Source organism: Poecilia latipinna, unplaced genomic scaffold (genome assembly GCF_001443285.1).
Source record: "Poecilia latipinna isolate Pla-1442-1.1 unplaced genomic scaffold, P_latipinna-1.0 Scaffold606, whole genome shotgun sequence".
Lineage (NCBI taxonomy): Eukaryota > Metazoa > Chordata > Actinopteri > Cyprinodontiformes > Poeciliidae > Poecilia > Poecilia latipinna.
Window position 1 is genome coordinate 288,633 of NW_015113222.1, and position 19,233 is coordinate 307,865.

At 38.0% G+C, this 19,233-nt stretch overlaps 1 protein-coding gene and 1 long non-coding RNA gene across 5 annotated transcripts; one reads left to right on the forward strand and one right to left on the reverse strand.

Moving 5' to 3' along the window:
• Window positions 1-126: 126 nt before the first annotated feature.
• LOC106953832 (uncharacterized) lies at window positions 127-3,873 on the forward strand. Its single transcript, XR_001426265.1, has 4 exons — window positions 127-1,870; window positions 1,948-1,992; window positions 2,320-2,415; window positions 2,540-3,873. It is a non-coding gene; the product is annotated as an uncharacterized LOC106953832 (long non-coding RNA).
• kif3a (kinesin family member 3A) lies at window positions 2,897-18,611 on the reverse strand. 4 transcript variants are annotated; one of them, XM_015042882.1, is made up of 16 exons: window positions 18,482-18,611; window positions 18,223-18,328; window positions 15,997-16,136; window positions 15,680-15,877; window positions 15,195-15,369; window positions 14,992-15,090; window positions 14,297-14,383; window positions 12,207-12,215; window positions 11,004-11,160; window positions 10,732-10,912; window positions 9,016-9,126; window positions 6,713-6,838; window positions 6,069-6,122; window positions 5,917-5,985; window positions 5,683-5,813; window positions 2,897-4,504 (listed from the first exon to the last, which is right to left on the reverse strand). In XM_015042882.1, the coding sequence occupies exons 1-16, from the start codon at window positions 18,581-18,583 to the stop codon at window positions 4,456-4,458; spliced, it is 1,794 nt and encodes a 597-aa protein (XP_014898368.1). In that variant the 5' UTR covers window positions 18,584-18,611; the 3' UTR covers window positions 2,897-4,455. The 4 variants fall into 4 exon arrangements, with proteins under 4 accessions (XP_014898368.1, XP_014898370.1, XP_014898369.1 ...); XM_015042884.1 differs by lacking the exon at window positions 14,297-14,383; XM_015042883.1 differs by lacking the exon at window positions 12,207-12,215.
• Window positions 18,612-19,233: the final 622 nt, after the last annotated feature.

The following is a 19,233-nucleotide window of genomic DNA, read 5'->3' on the forward strand; positions in this document are numbered from 1 at the left end:
GCTGGAGGCTGAAGGGAAGCGACCCCATTGGAGCAGCAGAAGATCACCGACCCAATCAGACGACGATGAGGTCCACCTGCACCCTATAAAACGCTCATGAAATCAGCTTGAGGAAGAGGCTTTGTGCAGTTGATTGTCACTTTGTTTGTTAGCCTTTTTGAAGACTGTTTAGGGCAGCTTTGGAGTATTTTTTTTCAGCTGACCCACTTTGCTCCGTTTAGCAGATTGATTCTGAAACTGACTGACTAATTCAATCTAGAAGCTTGTGTTTGGGAAGCTTGGTGCTCCTTTAGTGTTTTCTTTTGACTTGTTTTTAGTTTTAGACTGATTTGTTTGGTTACTTAATTGCTGAAGCTACACTTGACTGCTCCCTCACTTTCCCCCATTAGTTGGGTCCAAGTGTACTGTTTTGTTTGAAACACTTATTTGTAATAAAATTTCACCTTTTCTTTTTCTCTGTAAACATTTTTACGTTGTCACTCCCTGAATTCCTAGACCTGGAGTCGTGACGACATCTTTTCTCCCATAATAGATTATCCTATTTACTCAGATTATACTGGTCTGGAATTAAAAATTGCTTGATCTGAAACATTTAAATTTGGGGGAAAAAAAAGAGTGAATGTACTGTATTTCGCAGCCTCCAGTCAGTAAATGTTTAGAGGGCTTTTTTTTGTCCTGTCCTGTGTCATAGTCTTAGATAAACTGTAGTAGGTCTTGATTGATTTAACATTCGCCTCCAGATGGAGCTCAAACTGTTGCCACTCGGTGCTGTAAAAAATGCACGTATGCTTTATCAGAAGTGGTGGAGTGTGGTAAGATGGATGCTAGATTTTGCAAAGATAACTAACATATTTTAGGTCATAGTTTCAAGCTCCAGTCAGAACGATTGGCCCATTTGCTTTCGATGTCAATCAGTTCAGGCTGGCTTCTATTTCCAGCTTAACAAAATAGCAATGAAGTGTTGCAACTTCAGCTGGGTAATAATCATATTAGTAGAATACTTGTGTTTGTCTTTACGTTCTCTTTGATTGTTGGATATCTTTCATCTACTAATATTTTGTGCACAGCACGAAGTAATAATAACTTTTCTGCACTCTAACAACAAAAGGCAGTTCCCCAGGAGCAGAAGTATGCACAAACTGACACCAACAGGATTTTTTTTTTCTGTCACATTTTCCCTTTACTAATGCGTGGGTTCAAGTTAAAAGCTCGCCTCTAATTATTTCCCATGTGCCTACACACCAGTCATTTTGTCATGTCACACAGGAAAAGGATGTCTTACTTTAGTAATAAACTAATAATATCTCGTTTCAATAAAGTTGCTCGTAGAATAATTGTCACATGATTAGTTTGTTTCATGGTGTGTGTGATCTGGCTTTAGCAGATCAGTGTCAAAAACTTCAAGAGGAACTTCATTCAGTTTCTCATGCAAGCAGCTCATTTTGCATATCTAAACAATGAAGGTGGTCATTGTTTCCTGGACAGCAGAAATTGGAGGCGTAAATTTCTTGGTAAATATACAATTCTATAGTGGAAAGTAAGTGAGCCAGATAAGACTTCTTCATCATCCTGTCCCAATTTGGTGTTTCCCTTTCTGACGTTGCCGACCACAGTGCTGTGACACAGATATAAGCAGCAGTATTGAGACAATGCAGGAGAATCGAGTTCTTCTGCTGAACCTGATAGAGCTGACTTAGTAGCTTCTTTAGAGACAGACATGAACACCTCTGCGTTTCAGTGCTCCGTATTTATTGGTGTGATGATGGTCGTGGCGGTGTATTCAGCATCAGTGCACAGCTGTCCAGACAAGGAGAAGTGTGACATTCTGCTGCGCCACATTAAGAATGCATCTAACAAACTGTTAACCCAGGTAAGAATACTACAAATCACTTAATAGTTTATTTTTCCAGGTCTGCTTGACAATAAGCAATTCTGTTTTTATTTTAGGACCTAAATGGACTGGTGCCAAGGGTTTATAATGAAGCGTGTAGGGTATGTGGAAAAGTTAAATATTTTTAGATGGCTGTATTTGTGTCACAGTGGTCTTTGACATCTTTAAACCTTTACCCATTAACATACAGATTAATGATAAAATGAAAAAAGGGTTAATTCCCTCTAAATATAAGATTTTACAATTCTCAATTTAACAAATAATGACGATGGAATCTATTGTCTTTATCTACGTAAAAATGAGTTTAGAACCTCATTTTTACACTCCTTTTCTTTTGATCTGAATGAGTTAAGATGTAAAGACCACGAGTGATTCTCTAAGTCTGAACTCTGTTGGCTAATTTTAACAGTGATTTTTATATTTTACAGCCCCACTTCTTCTGCTTGGCGGAAAAGGTTGTGGAAAAGAATCTTACTCAACCCAGGTTTAAAGACCTACGGAAGTACTTGCATGAATACAACAATGTACAGAATAATTAGCATTCAATCTAAACAATATTCAAAAAGCTTTTTCCTAAAGTTACTTTAGGAAAACTGAATGTGTGTGTTTTTTTTTGGAGCTAAATTTGTCAAATTGATTTTGTTTCAGAGAACTCAGACCAACTGCCAACTGAACGATGAAATGGGTTATCATCAACTAAGACAGTTTGTTCTGAATGTGAAGAAATGCGCAAATCGTCTCCTAAATAATACCAGATGAAGGGACCCGATGAAGAATTATGCACCTTAAGTTATTGTAATATTTATTTTTTATATTTATATATTTCAAAAGTACATTAATAAATCAAAATGTGATAAATGTGTTATGCAAGCTTTTTTTTTTTTTTTTTTTTTTAATTTTTAGATTAAGCCAGACTAAGATCTTTAAATGAACAGACATAATTTCACAGGGAACCTGGGTGCATTACATCACTTTGTGACATCACCACTCAACAAGAACCTGAGATCAGACATGAATAATTTATTAAATAAAATCCAGATGTTTGTTGGTGTAAACATTTGACATACACTACAACAACAACAAAAAAAGCTAGCTTACATCCACTTAAGACCAAAACATAAAAAAGCCATACAAGTGCATAAGGGATACAGATACATAGATTTATGGTGCATCACAACAAGTGTTGAAAATAAAAACTTGACTGAAGTGAAGGAAATGGCACAGACATAAGAGCTAAACGGCATGCATGCCCTTAATGCTTCTGACCTATTAAAGAAAACAGTTTAGAAAGTTTTACGCGCTTCAGCTGAATTGAACTAAATTGCAATAGAACAATTTGACCAACTAGAATCCGATTAGAGTGTATTCAGTTTTTCATTGAACAGAAATATGTTAATTTATGAGAAGCAAAACAGTCAAAGTTTAATTTCTGAGATAAATGTGTTTAACAGGACACTTGGAAGCAGCTTTAAAGGTGTTGCTGTTTGTAGGCCAGCGTTGTGATGTCATTTCAAACAATCTGACTGAAGCGCCTTGCAAAAGCCTTAACTCCCCTTGTACCAGTTCTCATTTTGTCACGATATAACAAAAACTTTAAATTATTCATAGACAATCCAAAGGTGCTGAATATTAAAAATGTAAAGGAAATGGTACATAGTTTCCAAAAAGTGTGGCGTGCATTTGTTTTCAGCCCATTTCCTTCTGATATCCCTAGATAAAATGCAACATAACTTCAGAAGTCACCTCGGTGTAAAACAAAGCCCATCTATATGTGATTTAATCTCAGTATAAAACTGCTTTATGAAGGAAGAATGTTAACAGGTCAGTCTCAAGTAGCTCTGCAGGAGCTGCAGAGCTCCACAGCTCAGTTGGAAGACCCTGTTGTCAGGTCAACTACTATTTGCACACATCTGGTCTTTGAATGCCACTGCTGAAATAAAGCCCTGTTGCAGTTTGTTGCAGACCAATTAGAGGATCCAGCTTATAAAAACAAAATAAAATAAAAAACCGCGAGAGCTACCTGTCCTCCCTGGAAATTGCTATGCGATAAACTAATACTGCATCTCATCATCTTAAACACAGCATCCACAATGTTGCACAAGGTGAATGGTGTCTTGTCCATACAGAGCCAGTAGAGACAAAACCCTGAAGGCTCTGAATACAAATGCGCACCACACTTTCAGGTCTCCATTTGTGAGGAATGTTGAAAGCAATGCGTCGTTTCCATTACGCTTCCCAGTTATGCATTTGTCTCTGTTAAAATCCAAACAACATACATTGAAGTTTGTGGTTCCAATGTGGCAAAATGTGGAAACAATAGAAGAGGCCTGGACAGTTGCAAGGCACTGCTTCAAGCAGATCGTCTTTCGTTGTGTCCTATTTTCAAGTGGTTGTTCTCCTAATAAAAGGTGCCGCTTGATCACATTTAAAACCTTACCATCTTGTGCAGTGTGCGATCAAAATCTATTACTGTTCGACCATAAGCAGGACTAAATAGTTTTTTTTACGTTACATCAAAGCTGAAGTCAAGGTAAAGCTGTAGTGAAATGTTGACCTCCACATCATCACTGCAGAAGGGAATCGATCACTGTGTCTGGTTTTGTGGATCTTTTCCTGTGGGGAGATGGACGCGTGATTATTGTTATCAAACATCCTTGGGTGGCTTTAAGTTTCCTGATTTCTGAGAACAGCGCCGTACCACCGTATCAGCAATTTCGATCAGGCTTTTGCGTAATTTTAACAAACGCACATATATATATAAAAAAAATGTAATGATGTATCGGCCTCCGAAATAGTTGCACAAAAAAAAAAATAAAAAAAAAAATTCTTGTGCAGCTTCGTTCAATAGCAAAGAAAGAAAAAAATTTGAAATTTACATGAGCAAAATTCAAGTGAAAACGACAGGTGAGGCATCAGCAACAGTAATAACATTTAGCAGAGTTTGTTTGGAATAGAACTTAAAGACGCAAAGTATTAAAAAATGCTGCAAAATGGCGAACAAAAAAATGGAAAAAAAAAAAACACAGGAAGAGTTACAGAGTTTAAAATGAGGTGGGTGCAATTCTGGTAACACCACTGAGACCTAATGCAACATATGCATGCTATTATCTATTGTCAGATATGATGGTCTGCATCACTTTCAAGAAACAACCAGTAAATCAGTTGGATGATTAATCACTTAACCAAGGAAGTAGACGTACAAACATCACCTCACAAAGGTTTCATACCTGTAATTAGTTTTATTTTATCTCTACATAGTTTTTATTATGCAGACATGGGAGATTTTATTGAACAGTTGTTTTTTTTTTTGTTATTTGCTTGTGTTTATAAAGGCTTGGGGATAAACTGGTTCGGTCTCAGCATGAGTTGAAAAGGTCAAACCGAATGCATTTAAGATGCTCAAGAAAGAATTAAAATAGACAAGATGCTCAAGTGTAAAGAAAAGAGAAAAAAAAGACGACAAAAAAGTGAAGCAGAAACTGCAGTCATGTTAGGAAATGTCTTTTTCTGATTTGATAAGAAACGGAAGGCGAAAAAAAAAGCTTCACATTTTCAGTCAGTGTTAAAACAGATGGTTGATTCTTGTGGAGAGAAAAGCTTTGAACATACACGCTGTTGTTCAAAACTGTACTGTGCAAGTTGGTATTATTTGCGTATTTTTGTCAATATTCTAAAGAGTAAAAATGTACTTTAAAACAACGAGCCTAGAAAAAACAAACATGGCAAAGGTTGCTGAAAGAGCAGAGTCCAGTGGTGCATGAAACTCAAGGTCTGCTTTGGAGCAAATTTACCTTCGGCCGGTCTTCGGTCTGCCACTTTTACTGCCTTTAGAGGCTTTGGGCCTCTCTAGTTTCATCAGGGATTGCCGCATGCTCTCCTCTGTATATGCTAGATACACGTGGGACAGATCCACCTCAAATGGCTAACAGTGGTGAAGACAAAAAAGAAGAGGGTCAATACTGCACCTCAATGCCAACTAAACATCCAGATGATTAGTCATTTGATGACAAACTTTTGAAACTCACATCTTTCTCTTTCTTGTCTGGCACTGGGGTTTGTTTTCTCATATTATTGCCAGTGTAAGCCACACATTTCTGGAGAATATAAAAAATAAACACATTACAAAGGTTAAATCAAGCTTTTCATCCAACTGCACAACTGTGCAATCTCAACTCACCAGCTGCCATTCTCCAATATCTTCATTCCAGTGGACATAATTTTCTATCATCGCCTAGAAAGTAGAAACTAGGTCAGATTTTCACTCAAACTAAAATACCACAGACTTCCCAGCATACTGCAGTAAACAATACATCATTTTAGTTTCTGAATTTTATTTTATTTTATTTTTTTACATTTTCTTGAACTAACAAACTTCAAGGTTGCTCTGGTTCAAGCCCACTGTGCATGAGAAATGTCCTCTAGCTGCAGGCTGCAGTGCATTCGTGTGTGTGTGTGTGTGTGTGTGTGTGTGTGTGTGTGTGTGTGTGTGTGTGTGTGTATGTGTGCTGGCATCCGTCAGTCAGGGGGCTGGGATTAAAACATCCCCTTCTAATCAAATTTAAAGGTGTAAAACATGTTAATATATATAAAAACTGTTAAAACTCAACAATACATACAATTTGTATATACCCTTTCTTTCTGTCTGGCCCAGGATGAGACTTTATATATTTCCCACTTTAAATGGCAGATTATGGATTACATATTAATTTGTGGTATGCAAACATTTTTAAATTGAACAACAGGAATGTGTAACATTTCTGCAGTATGTATAAAACAAAAGCCTTAAAAACAAACAAACAAACAAAAAACAACAACGTAGACCTGGTATTCCTGGGGAATAAAGTTATCTATGATGAGCATCTGGAGCCTCAGTTCTCGACTCAGCTGGCGGATGTTTTCCAGGAGGCCCTCAATCTCTCTGTTGTGCTCTTGTTGCAGATCGGCCATCTGATAAATACATCAGAAAAAAAAAATTACTGTGAGAAAATGTTGCGTTATCTCTGACAACAAAACTAACTCGTCTGTGGATAGACTCTGCAAAATGAGTTACTGTGTTTTATGTTATTTATTTATGGTTATACGCAAGTGAAGTTTTTCTAAGAAACACTCATTTCTATCAATTTAGCAAGATAGCATATTATAAATGATAAGGGTAATAATAAATAGAAGTGATTAATAACTAACCAAAGATATTTCTTGAATTAATTTAAAGATCTCATAAAATACTGACACATCAATTCACAATGATGTGCTTCAAAAACAGACGAGCTAATGGTGCATGATGAATGAATAACAAACAAAAAGTACAGCAAACAAGGCAGCAGCTTATTAATGTGGTATCCAAGTTTCATGGGTTTCTATCAGTACATTTCCATCTTGGTTGAAATTCCCTCTTAGTGAGTCTATTGACCTTATTCCTGGGAGGATTACTGGGGAAACGATTATGGGTGTTACTTCCGGCGGCTAGGGAGGTAGCATCATTTCATTGTAATTTGTAGGGTTTTTTGCTAATCTATATTTATGATATAGACATATGATTTACATCTCTCTTTTTGGTTATAATACAATATTTAGAAAAACTTGTTTACGGACACACCGTCTGCTATCAGAGTGATGCTCAGAGAGATGCTCAGTACAGAGGATCGTAATTGTGAGTTTAATCACAGGGAGCGACAGGAACATGACCGTTAAGTTTTGTAACGGAGTGACTGTGAAATTAGCAGCGCTGCTAGCAGCTAGTTTCTCTGAAGAACTGACAGTAATAAAGATAAAGCAGAGAAGATCTGAGATCTGTTATAGATCTGAGTTGCGACGACAGTATTAAACACCAAAACTACACAACATTAGCTTGGTGTGATGTGAATTTTATTTTTCGTTTGAATTAAAAAAAAAAAAAAGTTCATGATCTGAGTATTTATAATTATGATTGGGCCTGGAAATTTGATTTATAAGACAAATTAAAATATCTGGATTTATTTAATTCATCAGAACCAGAACTTTGAGGTTCTTCATTGCTGAGTGTCGCTGCAAATCAGCAGAGAAATAACTGCAGCTCCAGATCTTGAACAACAACTGAATCTCCCCACTGGACTAGAATCGAACCGAATCACACATTAACCTATTATTGAGAGCAACTTGCCACTGGAAAGTGTCGTTAAGATGCCCTTGTGGAGCTCAGGTAACTGTTGTGCTGTTCGTGGCTGTACTCTAATAAACAGACCACATTTAGTTTGTGGCTGCAGCAAGTTCAAGATAACCCACATCTGCATCTGAAGCAACTGAGTCAGTGAAGTAGCTACATATGCTAGTGCGACTTGACGAAATGGGGCCATTTCTCCAGGTTGTCATCTCTCCCCGCAATAGCTGTAGGTTGCGGTAAACCGATATTGTCACATTTAAGCTTTGATCGCTGGTGTTCCCACATATTTCATAGCCTCAAAGCTCTGACGAGAGCCGGTTAGCGTTAGGGTAACATGTAAACAAATGGCAGTTCCGGCCTGCGGCGGAAGTCGCGCCCATAATTCACGCAAAGCCTTATGGGGCGTAGGAATAAGATACCAGCTCAGACAAACTAAGTTGCAAGGTGACCAAATCAGAGGCCTGTCAATAATTTGGATCAGAATCTGTCTTTTTTTTTTTTAAAAGAGCTTAAACAATTTCAAAGATCCAAAAGAACAGTGAGTGGAAATGAACTCCTTGTGCCACTGGATTAATAGTATCTTTACGAACAAAGAGTTCAAGTGGCAGCAGGCACTGAGATGATACTCATCTCCTGAGACTCCGTCATCATCTCTATCGAGGTATCTTGTTACTTCAGAAGCAGGGAAAGTCAGTAAATGTGACTAACTTCAAACGTATCAACCTCCAGATCACAGGAGGCACAAAAAGGGGGGGGAAAAAAAATCTGCTCTCAAGCTCATTTCAAGTCACTTCAAAGATGTTTCTGCACAACAAATGACATTCTTTTAATGCCAAGTGGAAAAAAAAAAAGGATCTAGTGTAAATTAACTAAGAATAGGAGCTAAAGTCTAACGTCGCAAAGAAGTGTGAATAATTACTTAAAATTATTCCAACGAAAACAATTCAATTCACTCCAAGGTCATTTTGTTATTTATTGGACTTACTTCTGACTTGGCAGCCATTAGCATGGTCCACACCTTCTTCAGCTTTTTGGTCTTTCCTTGAGCTTCCTCCTGCAGACTTGTGTACTTCTCTTCTATATCTAAACGTTCTTGCTGTTTATGGAGGGAGAAAGCTCATTTGTTATACAAAAACATACAGTACAATATAGTACACATTGTAACATATTCAGACCCCTTCACATTTTTCACTCTGCAGCCATTTGATAAATATCAAAAAGTTCATATTTCTCATTAATGGACATCCCATCTTGACAGGATAGAAATGTGAATATAGAAGTTTTTGCAAATTTATTAAAAAAAGTAAAACTGAAATAGCACATGGTCATAAGTATTCAGACCCTTTTCTCAGTATTGAGTAGAATCACCCTTTCGAGCGAGTTGCATAATCTTCTTGGTGATGATGCAACAAGATTTTCATGCTGGGATTTTTGGATCCTCTGCCATTCTTCCTTGCAGATCCTCAAAGTTTAATCTTCGTCTCATCAGACCAGAGAATCTTACTTCTAACAGTCTGGAAGACTTTCATGTGTTTTTTGGCAATCGATGCAGGCTTTCTTATGTCTCCCACTGAGGAGAGGATTCCATCGAGCCACTCTGCCCCGACTGGTGGAGAGCTGCAGTGATAGTTGGCTTTGTGGACCTTTCTACTGCATCTCTGGAGCTCATTCACAGTGACCTTTGGGTTCTTCTCCTCCTCTCTCATCACGATTACTCAGTCTGGCTGGACGGCCAAGTCTAGGAAGAGTTCTGGTCGTCCCAAACTTCTTGCATTTAAGGTTGCAGAAATTCTTCGGTAACCTTGGCCTGACCTGTGCCTTGCCACATTTCTGTCTCTGAGCTCCTTGGCCAGTTCCTTCATCCTCATGACTCTCATTTGTGCTGACATACACTATGAGGTCTTATATAGACAGGTGTGTGCCTTTCCTAATCAATTAAACACAGCTGGACTCCAATGAAGGAGCAGAACCACCTCAAGGAGGATCGGAAGAAATGGACAGCATGCAAGTTAAATATGAGTGTCACACAAAGGGTCCGAATACTTATCACTAAGTGATATTGTAGTTTTTCTTTTTTAATTTCTACATTTCTGGGTTTTTTTTCCTCTGTCAAGATGGGACGCTGGGTGTACGTTAATGAGAAATAATATGAACTTTTTAGATTTCAGCAAATGTCTGAAAAATCTTTCCTTTCTTGAAAAGATGTTTCACTCTTTCCAAGAAAGAGTGAAAAATCTAAAAGGATCTGAAATAGTTTCCGTACCCACCGTACATATGGTTTAGTTTAAGAAGGTTCCTTTACAAAGAAAAAAGAAAGCCAAATTCTGCATCAGTGCGAGCTGATGAGATAATACCAACATGGAGTATAAGTAAAATAAGAATGTGAGAATCTGAGTTTGAGAGGTAACTTTATTTATAACCACAATGATTCAGCATTGTGGTCTCATATCCTGTACAGCTTGCAATTTTTCACCGACAGCAGATTTTAGGTAAAAGCTGCAAGAATTTTGTCTGGCTACTTGTTGCTCATAAGATACAAAATCAGACTGTCCTCATCGCTGCATCAGGCTAGAAGCTGTATACCACCAATAGTTCAAAAATGCCATAATTGTATAAGGTAGAGAAAACCTGAGTCATAACGCAAGTCATCTATTAATCAAAGTGGTTTGGTACCAAGGAGCTGGTTTGCAGCAGATCGTACCTCTTTCTCTTCCAGCTCCTTGCGTAGCTGCTCTGCTCGCTTGCGACGCTCCTCGAGCTCGTTATTCGATTCCTCTAGGAGCCTCTCCTGCTCCTCGGCCTTAGCGAGAAGATCCACTCCACCTACAATCACCTTCTTCTCTAAAGCCGACAATTTCTCCAGCAGGAGGTGATGCTCCTGTCTAAAATATGTTAAAAATGGTTCACTTGAGATGTCCGTGTTTGACCTCAATAACCATGTACGATTTTTTTTTTTAAAGTTTTATGACTCACTGGGCTTTGAGAAGATCCTTCTCTCTTTTCTCCAGCTCTGCTCTTGCCTTGTTCCTCTCCTCCTCCTCCATGTCCAGCTTGGCTTCCAGAGCCTTTCTTTCTTCCTCGATCTTTGCCTGCATCTCCACCATCTTGTCCGGAGAAACCTTCTTCCTTCCTAAAACGATAACAGAGGATATGATCAAAAGTCTGTCAGATACGTCTTAGAAAGTATTAGTGGTAATTCATGGTTTGCACAGTTTCAGTTAATTATACCACTGTCAAGGAATGATGGTGGTGTAATGGATGCTAAAGGATGGATTTGTCATTCTTTTAGGGGAGTGACAAATGCACAATAATAAATTCTTAATAAGTATCTAACAAAACCTAGACAGTGTCTTTAAGCCGTTGCGCATTGTCATTTTACAACCACAAATAAAATCTCATTAGGATTTTATGTGATAATACAAAGGGCAGAATCGTGAAGTAGAAGGAAAATCATGCTTGATTTTCTAAATATTTTACAAAGGAAAACAAATCTGAGGCGTGCATTTTGTTGCTCACCTTTCATTCAGTTACAACTAAAAGTCTATTGCATGGATAACTGAATATACACAATGGGTGCATATCCATTATTTTGTTCCAATATTCACATATTTTGACATTTAGCATCTGCACAACTAAAAGACATACATTAATTATGGGAATCAAGGAAAGCGAAAGTCCACACAATAGGTCCAAAATGTTATTGGGAGGCAGAATTTGCATGCATGGCACTTAAAACATAAGCTCCTGCTGCATATTGCATCCATGCAGTCCTGCACAACTGTAACATTGCTCACACTGATACTCTAAAGACAATTGTGAATCAACATATTGTGCAGCTCTGAACAATTCCATCAACTTCAGAGTGATGCATGTTGGTCTATCGCATAAAATCTCAATAAACTACATCAAAGTTTAAGTTATCAATGTGGGAAAATGTGTAATGTATCCCCCCTCCCCCCCCAAAAAAAATTTTATTAAATGAGAGATTCAACACCATGAGTGATTGTCATAAAGATGAAAATGAAAACCGTCCTTGAAAGTCAGACAGAAAAATGTTACCAGCAATCGTCTCTTATTCAGTAATTCCATCGGAGTGATCTACAGTATTGGCTGAATCTCCTTAAATTGTACTGTAATTGTTTGCTACATGACTTAGAACCATGTTTTAACACCAACCTCTTTGGCCTTGAATAAAGAGGTGTAAAGCAAGTCAAACAGGCATCATTTGCAACAGGAGGACAGAGAGAAAAAGAGAGAGAGAGAGAGAAAAAAAAAAGCATTACAAAGTGACTTAGAAAGTCATGTACGGGGAGGGGCACCAAATAAGAGGTCAAACAGTGAAAAAAATACTGACAAAAACTTTCAGCAAGACCAACTATGTGCCAGTCAAGAGAGATGAATTTAATTATACATAACGAAACAAGACGTGGGCAAACTGTGTCTTTGAGGTTAGGGGCAAACGCTTCACATAATAAAGCAAGTTAGAGATGAAAGCCGACAATCTGGTTAGACGATGCTCATGCTGAGGCTCTTTGAGATGTCAAAGGAGTAACCAGTTAGGTAAAATGTGAAACAAAGTTCTGGGCAAAGCATTCACAGAAGTATTTAATCTTAGAAAGATTTGCTGCCACTGAGCAGATAAGTCAGACAGAAATCTGCAAAGTGGGTCACGCCAGGAACCTGGGAGACACTTTTAATATCCGTGTAATAAAAATGAAATAAGGGTAAGGAGCTGTGCCGTGATAATACAGGAGTGATAAAGACAGGAGGAAAAGACAAAAGCCCTTTTTACACATGTTCTTAACTGTGGAAATGATTTCGAAAATGTTCTCTGATATACTGGACAGAAATTATTTTTATGTCCAATACTTAAAGATATGTCTTAGCTGCTCAACTCTTTAATATGAGTATTATAAACTCCTGCAGTTTTAGTGACAGCAGAAATGGTCTAGTATTTATCTGCCTTTGTACCAGGCCTAAGGCCGCCAATAATCATTAGTTTAGATTATTCTAGGGTTAGGATAAATCCTAAATACAGTATTTTCCGCACTATAAGGCGCACCAGATTATAAGGCGCACCTTCAATGAATGGCCTATTTTAAAACGTTTTTCAAATATAAGGCGCACCGCATTATAAGGTGCATAGAATAGACGCTACAGTAGAGGCTGGAGTTACGTTGTGCATCCTCTAAATGGAGCTGCAGTAAAGGGAATGTCAACAAAACAGTCCGACTCCGGTCGGCGAGGAGAGCCTTCCGTGACTGGGCCGGGGCGTGGCCGGACAATGGTCACCCTTCTCCGTTCGCGCACAGCATGTTGGTGGAGAACGTGGTGCTAAATGACCTGCAGACAACCTGATTCTAGATGGTCGATAGGTAGATAGTGTTAAGAAAATTTGATGAGTTTTGCATCATCAAATGATGCAAAACTCACTTTATTGAAACATATTATTGAAGAGCAGCTGCTGCACTGTTTATCTATTATTTTAAGGTCAGATTAAAATTTTCTGTTTGCACCAGAACCTAATCACATCGATTTGGTTCAAGTATCCGTATCAAATTTCCAGTGACTAAATATGACTGAGATCAACTGTCAGTCACTCAATTTAAAATGCCTTTGAAGAAAACTCTGTGATACTCCAACATTTTGCACCATTGCTCAGTTTTTCATATTATCTCACATCTATGGCAAGAGAAAAAAAATACTGTCTCTGACTCAGCTTGTAGACTTGACATCAAGGCAACAGGAAACCCCCTAAGGAAAACCACCTACCTATACATCACCCAAACCATTTTAGATATTTACAGTGTTACTAAAAAGTGTTCAACATCTTACAGAAAGATGTTGAACCACATGCATTAATAACGTAAAAGTATAGGTCACATATATGACAACTTTGACTGGATTTAAGGGATTGCTGTCTACAGATTTAAGGGATTGAATATGCTAAACTTCCCAAAAGATCTTTAAGCAGCTGCCATGCTGCAAAACTCAGCTTTCTAGAAATTTTTACTCCAAGGAGCATATTAATATATTTATATTTTATTTTCTTCTCCTTGAGAAAACAGCCATATAAGTCAGGAAAAGTAATAGGCACAAAGAAAAAAGAAATAAAATAAAACATGCAAATGATTGTGTAGTCACAGCAGCAAAAATATCACATTGGATTGAATATATTAAAAGCTTAAAATTTCTGTGCTCATGTGTGAAAAGGGCTGTAATTTGTGGGCAGGCTGGTTGGTGAGCAGAGGGCTACTCCAACTCACTATCCCGCAGGTCGGCGTCAGTGGGTGGCGGCACTGAGGAAGTGTCGGTAAATTCTGAACTATTACTTCTGCTGATATCACAACTGTCTGAAAAAGAAGCAGAAGAAGTCCCAAAGCCCAAAGACAGAAACATGACAGAAAGATAAACCATAAACAGTTGTAGGAAAATGTGATTACAAGTTTAAGAACAGAAAAACAAGGCGAAAATAATTTGCAAGTGAAAAAGCTGGAGGCACAGGCATGCAAACTGCTAACTCAACAGACCAGATAAGCTCAGAGAAACAACTTAAAACTGAAATCACAAAGAAATCTAAAAATAAAAATAAACTAACTAGCTGGAATTCTATTGCAACGACAAAATGATTCTCGTTCTTTTTTCACACCACTCACAGTAGGTACATGTTGAGAATACCGGGGGGAACTCCTAAATGAGCAAACTACAAGGTTAAATGCAGGTTTAGTCATGCCTTGCAAAACAACTTCGACTTGATTCAGATCTTAGGAGCTGAATAATTGCTTAGCATTAAACGCTGTCGACGGATCAAACAAGCTACATGCAAATCATGTAGATGGTTATCTGCTCTTGTGCTAAAACCGCACACTGAACTGCAAGACAAGATTTTGTTTTAGTCACACCAAAATGTGGGTGGTCTAACTTTTTCCACAATCTGTGCTCATTAATGATCAACTCTTACCCCTCTTCCTCCGTCGGCCTTCTCCTGCCTCTCCTGCATCATCGTCCCCTTCGTCCATCTCCTCTGATCCGCTGCCTTCTGACCCAGAAATCTCTTCCCCTAGTGTTGCACAAACAACAACAACAACAACAACATTTTAGTCTCTGAAGAAAACACGCATGTTGCATGTTATATATATATATTTTTATTATTTAGCTCCTTACCCTCTTCCAGTTTCTTTTTGAGCTCCTCGATCTCTTTCTGAAACTGCCGTAGAAGGGCGTCCTTGGGATCTTCGTTGATTCTGGCTTTGTTTTTGATGTTTTTAGCCCTGTTAGCATAGCGCAAGGTACTGATGGTCTCGTCATAGTTGTAGTCTGCAGGACCTATATTTGCACACTGGTAGGGAAAGGTATGTTGGGTAAAATTTTAAGATAGATACAGGTATAACGACTTTACCCTGACAACTATTGAAAACCATACATATAAAATTAGAATATCACATCAAAGAAATGCAATACAGAAATGTGCCTTTAATATCTGTAAAAGAACAACTTGCTTAAAGGTTGTTTTATTTTTTTCAAATAGTACTTTTAAATCCGACACAAAAGCCTTATCAGAATACCGTAACACAGCCTAACAATTAATCCACGTGAGACATGGCATTTTAAAAAAGGCTCCTAATATTGTGTTCAAACTGAAGCTGTACCATCATGGTCTTGGAGTTTCCTCCCAGTGAATCCTGAAGCAAACGGGTCAGTTTGGAGTTTCTGTACGGGACGTGAGTGCTCTTGCCGTCCACCAGGGCGGAGATAACGTTACCCAGGGTGGAGAGGGACAGATTGATCTTCGTTGCTTCCTTCAAACGCTGGCCTGTGGCTCCGGTTTTGCCCTGTCTTTCTGAGCCCTGTGTTTGTTGAGAATAAGCGGCAGTTGGCGGAGATTGTGCAGAACACGTGCAGCGAGGCTTACTTAGAAGTATTCGTTCAAGTTTAAAAAGAAGCAGCTTTTATTATTCATACTTACTGCCAGATCTACAAGATGAAGCTTTCCCATGCGCACATGCTGGTTACCATCCACACCCTTCTCACTGCACTCGATGGTGATGGTGAAGATGGCATGAGAGCGGGAGCTGTGCTCATTCATGTTTGTAGCACCGACGGATCCTGCACCAAAATAAAAAGAGAAAAAGATCAATTTAAACTTGACATTTAACACTGAAAGTACTGTGTAGTGCTCCTCCAATATCTCAACCTTTTTGTGCAATTCAATAGTACCGCTGGCAGCAAAGCAGAAGCTCGGCATAACGCTACCACCACTATTAATGACAATGGTACAGTGTTCATAAATCTGAAAGCCACTTTTTCACCAAACATGTATGTGATGACTGGTGATGTCTATTATATTCCAAGATCATGAATTCATCATTTGAATACAAAAACATGTAAAGTATGTTGGATTAAAACTCACTGCAAAGTGCTCAATAAACTTCAGAGCATTGGACACATCACTTTACGGTAAGAAAGAGAAGGGTGAGATTTATCATGAGTAATATCGTTGCAACATCCAACAAAAATGTCACATTTTATCTTTAATTTTTTTTCCATTTCCTGAGCAGATGTGACATACGGTAAAAAAAAAATAAAAAAAAAATAGACATCATTATGTTGCAACTGATCGTGGTGTGAAAAATGTCTTGAGACTATCCCAAAACTATTATTATAAACTGAGGTTTGTGTACAAAAAGTGTTATTGATATACTATTTTCTAATTGACACAGGAAGTCTGTATGTGTAATTTAAAAATTGAACTGCAACACTTCCTGGATGAGCCAAATTCATATATGTCATATGTCAGAGGCAGTAAATTCTCTGTAAAATGACATCAACAAAGTCGTGCGTGCAAAACAGGATTTTTTTTGTTACAGCGGGGAAGGATTACCAGGAGTTCAACGCCTTATGCACACTGACTTAACAAACAGAAGCCTGGGTCTGCAGTGCATTTCACATAATGCCGCCTTAGCATTTTTCACTACAAGCAACAGACTTTCATTTTGATGACAGTCAGAAGAATAAACACACAATCCCTCCTGCACCACGACTGCTGTGTGCACAAAGAGAAAAATCATGGAGGCTATTTTCAATGAGCTTCGAAATATTTCAAGTCATAGTAAAGGTTTAAAGAAAGTTATGTGCTGGAGCATAGCATGAAATTCTGAACACAATGCTTGTTTAGAAGGGGTCACTCCTGTCCCCCCATATGTGATAAAAATAAAGTTTTGCCTGAAGCAATTCAATAACTGGATTTGGTATGTGTCAACACAGCAAATAAAAAATTTATATTATTAACATGATATTATACGACTATAGACGAATACTAATACTACTAATAAAAAAAGTTGATGGCTTCTCTGTTAGTGTTACTTTTAGTCTGTAATAACGTTTTGCATATGTTAAATATTTAAACAAAATTAAAATAGTATTGATCATCTTGATGGATTTGCACAATAATCAATATATTGGCCAGAAGAATGCCAGAATACTTCAGGCAAAAAAGTCAAGCTAGTAAGTGAAACAGGCAAACAAATCTAAAAACCAAACACACACTGCTATAAGCTAACAGACTCAGCATTAGCTGCAGGGAGAGATAGTGGAGGTCTGAACAAAACTCTCTGCATTCATTCATGTCTTTACAAAAACATGTGAAATGTTAACCACAACAGTGTGAACAAGAAGAAAAAAAATGTCCACATTCGACGTATGAGGGTGACAGTCTGGATGTCATGGTTAAAACGCGGATACTGCTAGGTGCTCCAACACAATAATCATACCTTGAAACTGGTCTTGGCATGGATAAAGATGGCTAACTTTACATTTCTGGAATAGCCTTACCGGAATCAGGCTTTAACTGTATAGAAAATGCAAGAACTAGGCTTGAAAGTTGGGTCAGTTTCAGCAAACAAACCAGTTTAATGGAACTCTATCAATTTTATCTGGAAAAAATTATCCAATATCCAGCCAGATACCATCATTGAGCCTTTATGCAGTTGCATTATCCCACCCGAGAAAAATAATTCAAATAATCCATTCAAACCCCAAATGTATTATAACATCTGTGCCCAGTCGAGGTGCATGTGAACCTCAGACAACAGCAGAATTTCTCATAGAAACAAGAGTTGATAGTCAGTTATATGTGTTTCATGCTTGATCTGTTGCTGTCATGATTCCTTATCAATTCAGTGGTTGTGCTTACGATTTTTGTGACCGAGAGTCATAATCCTGTCCATGTCGTCAGCATTATTTACAACATAACCAGAGAGATCTTTGATGTACACGCCAACATCAGGTCTTTCTTTGACCTACAAAAAAAAAAAGATCTTTATCATTGAAAGTTGCAACAGTTGCAAGTCCAAATTTAGAGTTTAGCAAAGACAAATGACAACCGCGACTTTTAAGACAACTCGTTGTGCAAAACCTTTATAATTGATTGCAAAATGTATATGTCCCATTACCTCAAGCCTTTGCAACTGGTCCTTGCCCAGCAAATCCCGCACTTCCTCATTGTAAATCTCCAGGTACGAAACACGAACTAAAAACCTGTCAAAGACAAACATAGAACTAATTACATTTTAAAAAGGCTGATGTAGGAATATACACAGTTGAAACCTTTCAAAGAGCCGTGTGTATATAAATGCTTTCACCGTAGGTGTATATCCCGGGGGGTCGGGGGTCCGGACCCCCCCAATCTTGGAAAAGTCTAGAATTGCCTCAACCAAAGAAATCATGAAAGAAACCCTTGTATTTAAACAATATCAATATAAAAAAAGGCAATAGAAACGAAGAACAAAGTAAATCCGCCATTTATCTAAGAAGAAAATAAGAATTAATTTGTAGGTTCCCCCCGCCCCCTATTGTTAGAACAATGGTTCAGTAAAAAGTGAAGGAGGAGCAACAGCTGCGCTGCTGAATGACACAGGCTCCGTTAGAGCCGCTGAAGTGAGGAGCTAGCTGTTAGCTGTGGCTCTGCAGCACTAACAAAAAACCCTCCAGTAAGTAAATATTTAACCAAAAGACATGTAACACGTTTTATTAACTTTCACTGCTCAATAGGAAGAAACACATTAACAATAAAAATCAGAACAAAGTTCATTATTTCAGCTGAATCATGATAAACTGCCACCTTATGCGTTGGAAATCAAAACTAGCTAAACTGATACATTGTTTTCATAGACTTAGCTCCTTTTTCTGTCAAAGGTAGCCAATA